This window comes from Dermacentor silvarum, chromosome 10, assembly GCF_013339745.2.
Source record: "Dermacentor silvarum isolate Dsil-2018 chromosome 10, BIME_Dsil_1.4, whole genome shotgun sequence".
Classification (NCBI taxonomy): Eukaryota; Metazoa; Arthropoda; class Arachnida; order Ixodida; family Ixodidae; genus Dermacentor; species Dermacentor silvarum.
In genome coordinates this window covers 64162104-64176113 of record NC_051163.1, presented here as the reverse complement: position 1 = coordinate 64176113, position 14010 = coordinate 64162104, and the positions used below count along the sequence as shown (strand labels likewise).

At 46.9% G+C, this 14010-nt stretch overlaps 1 protein-coding gene and 1 long non-coding RNA gene across 3 annotated transcripts in view; one reads left to right on the top strand and one right to left on the bottom strand.

The window, feature by feature from the left end:
* Positions 1-14010, top strand: part of LOC119465866 (cytoplasmic polyadenylation element-binding protein 3) — a 33702-nt gene that overhangs the window by 17022 nt on the left and 2670 nt on the right. For both annotated transcript variants that reach the window (XM_037726344.2, XM_037726343.2), the window contains exons 6-8: positions 1734-2000; positions 5334-5458; positions 6915-6980. In XM_037726344.2, coding sequence (XP_037582272.1) covers positions 1734-2000; positions 5334-5458; positions 6915-6945 — 423 coding nt within the window. In that variant the 3' untranslated portion in view covers positions 6946-6980. The remainder of the gene's footprint in view (positions 1-1733; positions 2001-5333; positions 5459-6914; positions 6981-14010) is intronic.
* Positions 5385-14010, bottom strand: part of LOC125940685 (uncharacterized) — a 48304-nt gene continuing 39678 nt past the window's right edge. Inside the window, exon 3 of the long non-coding RNA XR_007463878.1 lies at positions 5385-5505. This is a non-coding gene — a long non-coding RNA (uncharacterized LOC125940685). The remainder of the gene's footprint in view (positions 5506-14010) is intronic.

The window sequence follows — 14010 nt, the reverse complement described above, 5'->3', positions numbered from 1 at the left end:
AACCATTTGATACAGCGTAGATTAGGTGTTGCAGATACCGAAGCGTGTGGTGTTTCTAACCTGATTTTTGCGATCTGATCCCAGTGTCCCTTCTAAAAAAAATAGTTCTCCGTTACTCGCAGAACCCGTGCAGAATGCTTGTGAAGAAATTTACCACGCTGTCTTCAAGTTTAGCGTGAACAGCGTAAGGGTAACCCTAAAACGGCGTACTGTTGCTATGCTCCCGTTCGCTTGCATGTATTCCATCGTACAGTAGAACCCCGCTGATGTTTTGCTCGGGACCGTAAAAAAACCGCAAGAACTGAGAAACAGGAAAAATTAAGAAATAAGAGTAGTGAACTACACACAATTTTAATTCCTACGTTCGCAAAAAAGTGCCGGCTTTCGCCTGAAAGGTGAAAGCATCGATTGCGATAGCAAATTAATAGACAGCTATTCAAAGTAAGGGGAGTAGTTTTATCGTCCGTATAAGCTTGTAAGCATTCTCTATGACGAGTGTGCTCGCTGAGGACAACAGCGTGCTGGTATCTGTAGGTGGCGTGACTCGAGGCCCGAGCGCAAACACCTGACGAACACGTCATCTGCTTCCCGAGTTGCTCACGCTTGAGGTGTGTCACCATCACGGTCGAAGCTCGTTGCATTAGGAATCCTTTCAGTGCGAGTCTGGAGTGCGGCATCCATCGCGTAGCCGATGCGCGCGCTGCCGACGAATTTGCACGAGCGAACATGATGATTGTTCGACTCTGGGAAATTGTTATTGTTGTAGAGGTTAAGTGCGAAAGGTAATGTCCTACTCGTGTCACTAGGTGCGAGAATAGCCTCGTTTTGCTAGCTAGTTCACTGTAGGACATCAAAGGGATGAGACACAGTGAGCAATGCCGTGAGCTCAACCATAATCTGAGGGATCGCTTCTGAATTTGTAGTAGTGGCGTCTATGTGAACATCCAAAATCAAATTTGAACTGCGTGCCCTGGTGATGTTCGGTAGGCGGAGCGTTGCGGGCACAGCGGGTTCTGCCATAGCCTTCGTAGCGCAAGGCATTGAAATAGGAGTGGGAGTTGCGCAAAGGGGATCACGGGTGATCTTTAATTGCCAATAACTCCGCTTACGCTGATTGCATTCAAGTAGTTTTTGCTGTCAAGTGTTTCTGAAAGTGTGCTTTTAACGTTAAATGCATTTCTCGACTTTAATAAAATGTGGTTCAAGACTCCTTTAATAATCTTTTATTATTTAAAAATGAAACTTGCACTGTTTGAAGACTTTAATGCAGTGAGCTCATGTATGAAACTTGTCTTTCTTTTCTTCATACGTTTCTCACTTCTATCTTATAAGTACAGTGTGTTTTCTCAATCTAGGAGTGATATCTACCGCTGATATTGCTGTAGTGTCCCCCTTCCCTGTGATAAACTTCTGAACTGCACAACTGAACAGATGTTTTGTAAAAGTTGTAAAGGACTTGCAAATACTATTGGAAGAACTTTTACGGGGTTGGCTTCATGACAATGGGGGGGGGGGGGGCTCTGCATTGCTGTGAAGCCACGCTGGAAGGCAAGTTTACAGACCACACTGTATTTTGACAGTTGTACTTTGGGCCCAGGTTACATGGTTATATTCAACAGTGGGTTATACATGCGACCATGTAGTATTTTGTGACCACTTGTTTTCTCGGCAAGCCTGTTAAGACTGCCTTTTAATTTTTTCTAAATCTATGCTTTCGTCCCATCCCGCCATAGGTTCCCATGGAGCTAGCCATGGCTAGCCCAGTGCCATCAGCCGAAGACGAAGCGTCTTTGGCACCGCACAGCGTGCACGTGTTCAAGGAGCAACTGGCTGCGGCCCTGGCTACAGCTCCGCGCCCGGCTCAGCCGGACACCGGGACTGGCGACAGCCCGCACATGTTCTGGGCGGACGCTGCGCCGGCCAGGCAGGGGGAGCAGTTGGCATCGGCGGCTGTCGGGGACAGTGGCTTTGTGTCGGGCTTTGGCTCCAAGCCGATAAAGGTATAAACCGTGACGGCGAATTCTTGTGCTAGCATTGCTTCTGCCTACACTTCTAGCAGACAGTTGCCATTTACAGTGAAGACTCGTTAACCTAAATTTCACTGGATCAGGAAGAAGAAAATGTTATTTGTTTGCTGGATTACCCAAATAGACCGTGATGGGCAATGAACTGCCAAATATGCACTGCATTTAGTGAATAAATTTGTTACCCCTGTTTTTACTCCTCACAAAATGTGCAATTAACCTTCAATTTTGGCTGCCTCGTGCATATGATGAGCAACCCAGCATGTCGGAAAGCTGCTTTAGAGCGCTGATGGCCTTGTGGCTTCATTCAAGTTCAGCAGTAGTGGTGAATCGTGGTTCTTTGTTCCAATAAACATGCGTTTCACAACTGAGTGCAAATGTTGACTATTTGGTTCCAAATGAGGTGGTTATTAATGTAACCCTCCTTTCTGCTGTAGTCAACTTTGTTTGATGCTTTATTTGCAGGCTAGTTATGAAGAGGAGGGAGGGGGGGGCAGAGTTCCTGCATGTATTACTGCACCAAGTAGTCCGGCAAAGTTTGTCGGCGCTTTTGAAAAATTTGGTTTCCGTGAGCAGCTACTGAACACATGCACCTCGAACTTGGCACAGTTTTGCATTTGCCAAAACACGGAAGAGTAAAGCAAAAAAAACAATTTAATTGAACACTGAGTGGTTTATTTTGTTCTTTTTCTAGGGTAAGTGTTTTCGTAAAAGTGTTTATGGGTGTTCTGTCTTCCAGCCTAGATAAATAAATAAAGCAAGACTGTGGGACTGTTATGCCTTTCTGCTGATATTTGTTGTGCAACATCCGTCGCGTTGCATATTGTGGCTGAATAAAATTGAAAGTTCTACTGCTTGCCACAGCCTCCATCTTGCTCAAGTCTGCCGAAAACGTGGGGCCACGTAGGATTCAAAATGCAGCCGGAAAACTAAGAAAAATTAAGTAAAAAAAAAATCCACGAGGTATACACTCCTTTATTTTATTTTTGTAGCGATGCACACTCAGTTTTAGTAGCAGATGGATGGTAAAACTGGTCTTATTCGTGTACATTTGCAGCACAACACGCTTCTGTTTTGAGGCTTTTCTTATTAACCACCTCTGGCCCTCAGTATCCTATTGGGTACTACCTTTCATTCAGTCATTTTCAAAATTGATTTCGAAGTGGTTAGGCAAGCAAATTCGTCCGAAATGTAAAGTTCAGTGCACATGGAACTGTGTGGACGTGCTTTAGGTGCAATATTAGTGTCCGATTTTGCGAAAATTCCCGCCAATTTGTTGTAGACCATTCTGTCGTAGGAGACGAGAAGCACCCATGAATTGCCTACCGAACACCGCAAGATGACTGGATCCAGGGCGCAGCATAAACATGCCAGCCTACCACGCGATGTTACATCTTCATCTCCATATTGCGGCCAATAAATGTTATTGTTTTCTTCTTTTTTTTTTCTTTTTTTTCCAAAAAAGGGTCAATAGCGACGATTCATTTCTTCACTTGAAAATGCTGTCCAGAGCATCGAACGGGCGTATTTAAACAAATTTTTTTGTTTACATGTTTGTAACATACCAGTAGATCACTTGACTTGAAAAGCAGTCATGTTCCCGAGCTGTCTTCAGTTCTGAGGAGCTTAGGTGATGCACTTACCTTTTGCATCTTAAGCTTGTAACAAGTGCTTTTGGGGTTGGCAGAGTCCACTGCTTCTGGGAATGCACATCCATACTGTTACCAAAAATGTTGTTGTAGTTTTCTTTTTATTGCACTTTAAACTGACTTGAAGTTGTAGAAGTTTACCGCTACCTTTTCGCACGTAAAAGAATAACATTTAGCAAGTATAGAAGTTGGGAAGCATTTTAATTTGATACATTTCATTGAGCCACTGTCATTAGCAATGCTGTTGCATCATGAGCGAGAGCAATACTCTTGATAATAAATTTGGGTGTTCTAATGCCTGCCTGTATTTTCACTAGGGTTTGCACATTAAAGCAAAAAAAGAGACTGAGTAGTGTATTTTGTCTTTTTCAAATGTAAGTGGTATAGTGAACGCGTTAATGTATTCTGTTTCTATTCGCCTTCATTTCTGGTTATTGCACACACAACAATGAAATGTGATTTGCGTACCATGATTAAATAGTAATTGGTTTTCCAATCTATCCAGAACTGAAACTCTTCTCCAGCATTTAAAAACGCCACTTTTGCAGTAAAGTTTTTCTTGCCTTAATCAGAATTTTGAGGCATTAGACACAGAGCATAAATGATACGTTGGACATTGTTGTAATGAGCTTTGCCTGCGTTAATAAAGAAAAAAAAAAAAAAAAAACGTGAAGGCATGCAGAATGGCAGAGCAGCAACAGTGGTTCTAAATCTGTTTACCAGAGCACTGTGTTTTGGGTTCCTTGTGACTGTTTGCGCAGAGTATTGCTTCCCTTCATGGTGTGCTCAGTATTGCATAAGTTCTGCAGAAGGTTGCACATTATTGCATGGCATTTGGTGCGAAAACAGCTGTCGCCCTGTACGAGTCTGAGAACTAACCTGTGCACAAGATTTAAGTGTAACTCGATGGCTTTGACATTCTGCTGCTGTGTGCAAGAAGTTGTGGGTTCGATGCCCAGGCCAGAGCGGCTGCGCAAGAACGCTTGCTTACTTAAGGGACACTAAAGGGAAATACTATTAAGTGGAGCTAGGCGATAGATCATTCGTCTAGAAGTCTTGTACATTTTCTGTGCCTCTACATCACTTCACAGCATAGAAAATTGCCACCGAAGGTCCCGCCGCCGCTTGTCAATTTGAACCACCTGTTCGCCTAAACAAACAAGTTGACGTAATCTCTGCGTAACCTCTGCTGCTCTCTCTGAATCGGCCAGTGCTGGCCTCGCATGAGAAGTACCATGGCCCACAAGAAATAGCGCCACTCCGATTTTCCAATTCTCGTCATTTTGTCGCTTCCAGAAGCTGTGTTCTCGCTACCAATGACGAATTTGTTGTTACGGACGACATAATGAACCCGGTGTAGTCAAGATTAATTGGGGGCCCTCCATTACATCATCTCGTGTAGTTAATAAATAAGCGTTACATGTTGGGCCTGTTGGCACGTCGGGTGCCCAGTGTTGCTTTGAAAGAGCTCTTAAATCAGTCAGATTAAGAAGTTTTCTTTCACTTGTGCATGAAAAGCTGAGTTGGAGGTTTTGCAAGAGCCTGTACTTGTTGGAATAAAATTCCCAGTGTTTTCCTTCTGTACCATATTTGTGTCACCCTCCTCTTTCGGTTTGTAGCTATCCTGAAAAGTGACACTTTGGTCTGCCTCTCTTCCCAGTCGGAGCAGAGCGCAGAGTCCGCGGCAGGGGGCGCCACTGCAGCCATGGCAGGCACAACCACGGCACCGTCGGGCTGGACTGACCACACAGCCTCCTCATCCTGGCTGGACAGAAATGAACCCACGTGAGTGAATCCTTTCAGCTGTTGACGGGTAGGTTTAGGCCCAGGTGCTGCTAGCTGCACTAACGATTTTGTGGAGCCCTGGAACATTGAGACAATCGCGTATCCATCATGTAATGCAGGCACTTTAACTCTGTTACAAGGGCCCCTAATGGCCATTGATGCAAATGGTAGGTGGACTCGTTCGTAATTGACAGGCGTAACATTGCAGCTCCAGCTGCCATCGACATCAGGACGGTAGTTGACTTATGATGCCGGCGATCGCAGGCAAGGCAAGATGGTGGCCTCAAGTGGCCTATGACAGCATGAGGTGTTACAAGTTGATGTGGATGTCATTTGTTATCAAAATGAAATGGGGCAAGCACGCATTAGAAGTGTACTCGCAGTATTGAAAGAGCCTGACAGAGCTGAACTCAAAATGCACCATGCAACAGCAGGTAGTATCAGTTCACTTGAATGGTGATTGAAACATTCAAATGTTGGTGGGCTTGGTTGCACATAGAAGTGTCCCTGTGATGTGGGAATTACTTCACCGAACTCAAAGGTGTTGTGTCACTGCTTCATGGCAAACTGAATGGTCCTTAAAGGGGCCCTGAACCAATTTTTGAAGCATTTGAAGTGAACATAGGCGCTTTCAGAAATTCTTTGGCACAAAAAGTACTTCAGTGCATTCAGCAGAAGTGGAGTTATTGGCAATCGTACACGGCCTCCGCTGTGCTCCCGAATTTCTTCAATGCCTTGCACTGCGAAGGCTACGGCGGAGTGGGCCGGGGCCACAACCCCGCCTTCGAAATGTCACCGTGGCGCGCAGTTCAAATTTCATTTTGTATGTTATCGTAGGCGCCATGACTTCAGATTTTAGTGCCTATTACATGCTAAATGTAAGCCAAACGCGGTTGTCCTTAGCGAGCCGCAATGCGCTTCGCCAGTGGGCTCATTGCGGCAGCCCGCGGTGTAGCCGACCGCAGCGACCAATAGCAGCCGCGTATTGGAATGTGCTTTATTACAAAATAAAGCGCACAGAAAAGAATGAGGATCATAACTTCTGCTGAAAAGAGAGCGTTTGAGAGGACTTCGCACTCCGCTTGCGAGGTTGGCTGAGATGTTCACATCAGCGTATGCTATTCACAGACTATGTTGTTTCACTAAGCCCGAGGGGTGGTTAGGGCCCCTTTAAGATACTCCACTAATGGAGGACAAAGTACTTGTGGCATTGTCGTCACAAGAGGCGATTCTTTATTTCCAAACATTACGAACCCTGGAAAATAATTCGACTGCCTGAAAAGCACATGTCTAAATGTAAATAGCCTAGGCACACTTTATGCTTGTTCTTGCAGTATTACCTGTTGTTGAATAAGCCGGTGGGCTTCTGCATAACTCAGTGGCTACTTTGTGCATTGTGAATATGTTATTGCTGTGGGAGGTTGCATCAGGCTGTGTTGTTTTTCATTTGACGCAGGAGACCTGACGGCTGCTGGTCTACAAGATGACTGGGGCCATGTGACTGACTAAATGCGTGCTGAACGTGAGTTGTAGACTGATCAGATTGCTTGCTCTTATTCCAAACCCCCCTTTTTTACACCTGTCGAGTAGCTGGTTTTAACACTCACGAACCGGAATGAAACCGAAACCCCCCCCCCCCCCTTCTGCTATTTATGCTCGAACCGGAATTGAACCAGAACATTGCAAGTTTCTTAAACTCTGGAGTGAAATCAAAAGGGAAAACAAACGTCTTCAGTTCAGGCTGGCCACCTTTTCTAGAGCTTTGCATCCATGCATTGCATGCAACTGTGGCTCAGCTAGGCTACTTCATTTGTAGATACACACCATCTTCATCTGATTTTAGAAGTGGCAGCATCATTACTAAGGTTTTCAACGTACAGTTGAATCTCGTTAATTCGAACACGCTTAATTCTAACTGACGGGTGTGGTGCTGTCAAAGTTACGTGTATACCAATGGCCAAAACGCCTGGTAATTCGAACGCGAAAGCATTTGTGACGGTTAATTCGAACATACTGCGCACCAACAATGTTCTTAGCAGCGCGCCAAATCACGCGGCGGCGCCTCCAACTGGCATTGCTCCGACACCGCCGTAGAGCAAAAGCTCAGGAGAGACCTCTCAATGCCGCGCACGAAGGAAGGGGGAAAAAAAAGAAAAACACCCGCGGCGGAAATTTCACCCTCTCTCAAATGGCAAGGTCGCCGTTTCTGCGTCGCGCCGAAACGCGTGTATCTGCCGACTAGAGCGTACTAGACAACCATATTCTAGTACACTCTATTGCCGACGTCTCAGCCACGCGGAGAAAATGGCAGTGAACCCTTCTCCTTTATGCTTCCTCTATTTTCTAGTCACGTGTTTCTAGTCAAGCAGCGGCGGAGGCCCAGTCCGGCCAATGTAACTGCCCATGCCGGCAAACGCTTGCTTCCCGATAACGGCAAAAAACAAAAAGGAAGCGGGGCTAAGCTGGTGCTGGCACGGTGGCACGCGCGCACGGAGACAGTCGAAGGTGACGGAGCTGTGTCCACGCCGCCGGCGGCCGTGCGAGCGCGGAAATGCGCCGGGGAAGCAGCGGGAGGTGTACCGACGAAGTGCAAAGCTGTGTCTCTCGAGACGAAGCTGCAAATTTTGCAAGACTCGAAGAAGTACGAGCTCGCACAGTCAATGATATCGACGATTATGAAAACCGGGAGCTCCACGATCGTGAAGGCTAGAAGCAGTGGCCATGGCGATCAACAGAAAAAGAGGGCCTCGTGCGCCCAGACCAAACCCCCATGGGCTAAACCAACACGGTGGAAGCCACTGACATTACCAAACTCTGGGAGCACGTCGCTACTGTCGATGAAATAGGAGGTGCTTCGATGAAGGAGTTTCCAAGTGCAGATAGTGCTGCCTCTTTCTGCGAAGAGATCTCCGACGGGGCGATTGTTGTTGCGACAGACGGCGGCATTGTGCGACGGAGGCAGTGACGACGAGATTGACAAGGGCCCGTCTTTGACACCGACCCCGATGTTCACCCTAAGTGCACTGTCGTCGATCGAGACGCTCATTGATTTCATGCACACTAAATTACAGCTGCCATAGTTCGCGCAGCAGCTGGATGCTACACTGTATGGATGCGATGCACACAGCGGTTGCGAAGCCGAAACTTCTGCGAAAGCAAGTGCAGCTTTCCATTTCAGCGCGCCTACCGATTGAGACACTAATTAGAGGTATAAATAAACATTTTAGTTTTCACAGCCTACTTTATACAATGTAGATTTTTTATCACAAGTGGCAAATTCGGTTTCGGGGCGACAAATAGATACGAGACATTTTTTTTTTTTAACAGCAGTCCAGATATAGCGATGATCGGTTATAACGATCGGATTTTTCGTTCTTCTTGATATTGTTATAAGTGGACTGCACTGTAGATAGCTCGTAATATGTGTACTCAACCGCTGACCCATAATTTGCATATTAGGAGGACTTTTCTTGCAACCCTGCACGATCGGAAGAGCAGGTTCCATGGTTGTAATTTAAACAGCTTTCACGTGGTTCAAGGCACAGTTATGCAGGAGATGTTTTGCATGTTAGCTGTAAAGAAAACTGTCTTGACTGTTACTTCGGTTTCGTAGTGCACATCCTAGAGCATCATCTTCCTTACGTGCTCTTTTTCCACAATCTTTTCTCTTGCTCGCTTGAAGCGCTGCGAACTTGCAAATGCCTGTTGAAAGTTGAAATAATAGAAGCAGCTTTAGGCTGCGATATGCACGTAGGGAAAGTCATTCAATCATATATTATAGAAACTAGTATGTTAATGTTCATTGCAAGTGGCATATTGATGCACACAAAGCCTATTGACTTATTCAGTTCAAATGGAGATTATCAGGTGTGTAGGTGCACGTTTGCCACTGCACCCAAAATACTTTTCACTGTGCTAAATTTGCGTTTTGCTTGCAACAGGATGTGTGCCAGAAGGTCAAATGGCTGTCCCACCACTGTACTGGTTTAGTAGTAATAGTAGTAATACTCATAATATAAAAAAGCCGGCTTATCCCACGCCCTGTGGGAATCGAATGTTATGCGAAGCAGTGTGCGGGGAGCATACCAAGTTAACGAAACGACCGTGAAAGCACCAAAACGGAGGCGGTTGTTTCATGATCTGCATGACGTGCATGTCATGACATGCAAATCATGATTCCTCAGGAGTCCCTTTACCTATGCCTAAGAGACCTTAAGGATTGAGATAACTTTATATTTCTTGGCTGTTTCACGAACTACATGAGACACATGTCATGACCTATCATTTATGTTCGTCATGCGAACATAAATGATCACCAAGCCATAAATGAACACCAAGCCAAGCGACATGAAAAGTCAACAGGGCTGCTAGGGCCGGTGCCGGGTGGCAGTTCACAACGCATGATGCGGGAACGGTCCCACAGTTGCGACTTAGCAGCGGGGTTACCAATGCATTGGGTCCTATGGGAGCTGTGCCGGTACTGGCTGAAAACGAACAGCCAGGAAAACGCAGCACCCGGGAACATAACAGCGGTGTTCTACTGAATTTGTGGATAACTTTCTGTAGCAATGAAGGACAAGTTACGCATCAGTGGAGAGTATATGTGACAGTCCTATTGAGAATAGTCCTCCCACTCTCGTTTGTGCTTGCCCCTTAAGGGGGGACGTGGCTTTGAAAATCAACTTCCTGATTTCTCCATGGATTTTGATGAAAATTGGCACAAATGTTTAGAATGTCTCCCTGATACTTCCATAAAAGTTTCAGAGTGATACCTTGAGAACATTTTATTGAGCAGAATTTTTCTCTCTTGAACTTTCTGGAGGGCCTGGGGAGCTTAAAAAACATGATGGAAGGCTCGTTGAGTATTGACTGCATAGCTCAATGCGTGCTGAAGGTCGTGACAGTCTTACTTTTTTTTTTTTTCGCAACACAAATTTTTTAGATAGTCATTTTTCAAGTTACCTTCGCACCAAGCACACTTTCGGGGTGAACGCATAGCCATGCCATAAATTTATAAAAAATAAAGATAAAAATTCAAGACTGTCTCGACCTGCACTGTAGTCCAAGGAACGTGACAAAAAAAACAGAATCAAAATAGGCTAAACGCTAACGAAGAAATCGGCTCCAGAAACTGAGCAGAAAGGCGAAAAAACAGTTTTGAGAAAACGGCTCTCAAAGTTGCACCTTCTCTTCAGTTCTCTAAAACGCACCAAAGTTGTAGTCTTTGATGTGTTTTGTGACGTGGGGCTTCTTGGACATGTGGCCTCTGGTCTGCTGAGCCTTCGTTCTGCCTTTTTCATGTTTCTATGGCATTCTTTACTGCTGCTCTACAAAGAGCATGGTGCCTGGGTTTCAAACCAAGTGAGGTGCAGAACTATGTGGGCATAAATATACAGTAGTTCTAGCGTTGTATCTGCAGACTGCCTCATTGATAGCAGCCTCTAGTGCAGTCAGTGAGGCATTGTTTTCTTTTGGTAGAATCGACCATGTTACTGAATGAAGGCTCTCAGCAGCCTTCTGAATCATCTTCCATTGACAATGGCTATGGAGGTTAGGAGAGCCACTGATAGATAGGCAGCAATGCAGCTGCTAGGTGCTTTCCAGCCTGTACTTTTGTATCATGCCTCACTTCTGCAGCCAGGTGTCTGTGCTACCCCAAGTGGCCTAGTGAATAGAGCTCATGATGAGGTTCTCTTTATGAATTAAAGGGGTGGTATGATAGGTATTGTTACGAGATATCGTGGCATTACGATAATAGAGTCTGCGCGCGATGTGCCAAGTCGCGGGTCCGTGGTGCCGATGTGCGAAATGCCTCGTCGCGGGTCCGCGGAATAGACGCTCGACGAGCTTAGTCGCGCAGTCCGAGGTGCCGATGCGCGAAATGCCTGGTCGCGGGTCCAAACGCTCGGTAAGCTCAATCGCGCAGTCCGAGGTGCCGACGCGCGAAATGCCTAGCCGCGGGTCCGAGGAATAGACGCTCGAGGTGTCGACACTCGATGAGCGATGTGCCGACACGCGAAATGCCTAGCCGCGGGCTCGAGGAGTCGACGCTCGAGGTGCCGACGCGCGAAGTGCCTAGCCGCGGGTCCGAGGAGTCGACACTCGATGAGCGGTGTGCCGACGCGCGAAATGCCTAGCCGCGGGCTCGAGGAGTCGATGCTCGATTAGCTTAGTCACACAGTCCGAGGTGCCGACGCGCGAAATGCTTAAGCAAGGATCCGAGAAGTCCGCGCGCGATGTGCTTCATCGCAGAGTCGGAGACGCCTACGCGCGAAAGGCTTAGCCGCGTGTCCGAGCATTCCGTGCCCGAAGCTCGGTCGCGAAGTCCGCGTCACCGATGCTCGGAATGCTTAGCCGCGGGTCTGAGACGTCCACAAAAAGCGGAATCGGCCACGCTACTGCGATGTCCGCGTAGCGCCCGCTTTACACTCGTCGAGATTACGGAAACTGTCCGGAGCTCGCGAGGAGACCGCAACAAGCGGAGCAGACGACGCCATCACGGAGCGAGCACCGGACCAATGGCGAACCGCGCTGGAGTCACGTGCCGGGCGCGGCCAATCGGTGGCTCCGGCACGACCTTCAATCATTTGCTTTTTGTGTGCTTGTTTCTGTATGGAGGAGATAGCTGAAGCGGCAGATTTGAAGACGGAGAAATGCGTTTTCCAACGAGACCAAGAAGCCGGCGCTCGGCTGCGCCGTTCCGGAGATATCGTGACTTGAAAAACGCCGTTTTTTCGCGATTTCCGCGCAATTTTTCGGCACCTTGGCTGATATAACAATTTTTTTAGAGCACTTCTACTTGGTTTTCAGTGATGATATTTCGGAATCAGATAGAATAAGAGTTACAGAAACTGAAAATGTGATTTTCAAAAAATCGATTTTTTAGCCATTTTTCGCGATGCGAAAGCCGCGTCCCCCCTTAAGCTGCGGAACTTATTTACTCAACACTTCTACATTTGAATTTTAGTTTTTCCCCTTTGTGTTTCTGCATTTTTGCAAGTGCAGAGCTGCCACAAGTAGCAAGCTACACTGATTCAGTACCTGCTTCGAAAAATTTCCGGCACATCCTTCCTTTGGAGATGATAGGTGACGTTAATGCGTTTAGCAATCTACCGTATTTTTCCCCATATAACCCGCCACCGCGCGTAAACCTGCACCCCTAATTACAACAGTCTGGAAAGAAACAAAAATATCCGCACGGATAACCCGGGGAAATAACTGCATACAACTCAGCTGAAATCTTTACAAAAACAGTCCATTCACGGATGCACGACTCCTTCACGTCGTATCTTCGGCCAGCCGCTATGTTCGCTCCCACTTTGGTGATAATGAAGCTGTATAAAGCTGGATTCGCAGTGTCATCAACAACACACAGCTCTGTCTTGCATGTATTACTATCTTGTAGTGCCGCGGTGTAGCTGTCTGAAAACGTAATACAGTATAGACCACTTATAACGTAACCGCTTATAGTGCAGGACCAGATATAGTGCGGTCTTTTCAGACTCCCGTTAATTTTCTCATAGCACTCCATGTATACACGTATCGCTTATACGGTATGGACCACTTATAATGTAACCATTTATAGTGCAGAACTGGCTACAACGCGGCCTTTTCCGACTCCCGTTTACCCTCCCATGGAACTCCATGTATACGCATACCGCTTATAGTGCAGCCGCGTGAGACGAAATACCGGTTATAATGCGGCTTCTGCAGAAAAATATCGCTGACAAGGGCGGCAGCGAGCGCGCTTCTCAACAAGGTGCGCCCACCAATGGGAGAGGAGATCAACGAGGGTGATGCGGAGTAGGAGCATGAGACGCGGAGCAAACGAACGGAAAAAAAATGCGCGTGTAGGTTGTCTAGGCGACGGAGAAACCTCTTCCTCGACTGCTTATCATCGGTACGTTTTGCACTGAATGCGGCTTCAGTTTCAGTGCACTCGTCGCGATGCGTGTCGTGAAGTGCAGATATCGCGCGATTAACGCTGTCAATTTAAGCAGTGTTCCGCAAATTTAGTTTGGAGCTACCTTAAAACCTCTTTAATTCGACCCTCGGTAATTCGGAAAATAGGTTAATTCAGACTTGTCCTCTAGTCCTGGCCGGCATATGCATTATTCAGTGCAATCAAACTCTCGTTAATTTGGACTACTTTCGGAGCTCAGCGAGGAGCGCCGCAAATGTGCGTCGCAAGAGAGCAAGAACGGCGCTAGCATCCAACCGAAACGAAGCGGCGGAGTCCGCATCGCCAGAGCCATCAGTTGAAATCGTACGTGAATGACAGCAATGCTGGAACGCCTCGAGCCTATTTGTGTCTTTAAAGCCTGTATTCTTGCGTTTACCGCCGCCCATAACACCGCATTGGCCGCGGGCTTTCGTAACTGCGTAGTCGTCATCCACGATTGTGTCGATAGCGGCCGTGGTTTTCTCCACAGCGGTTGCGGCGAACGCTAGTTTCGTTTTTACTCAGTACGCGCGTCGGCCGCGCGCCTAGAAAACTGCGTAGTCGCCATCGATGATCGCATAGATAGCGACCGCGGTTTCAACTGCAGTTG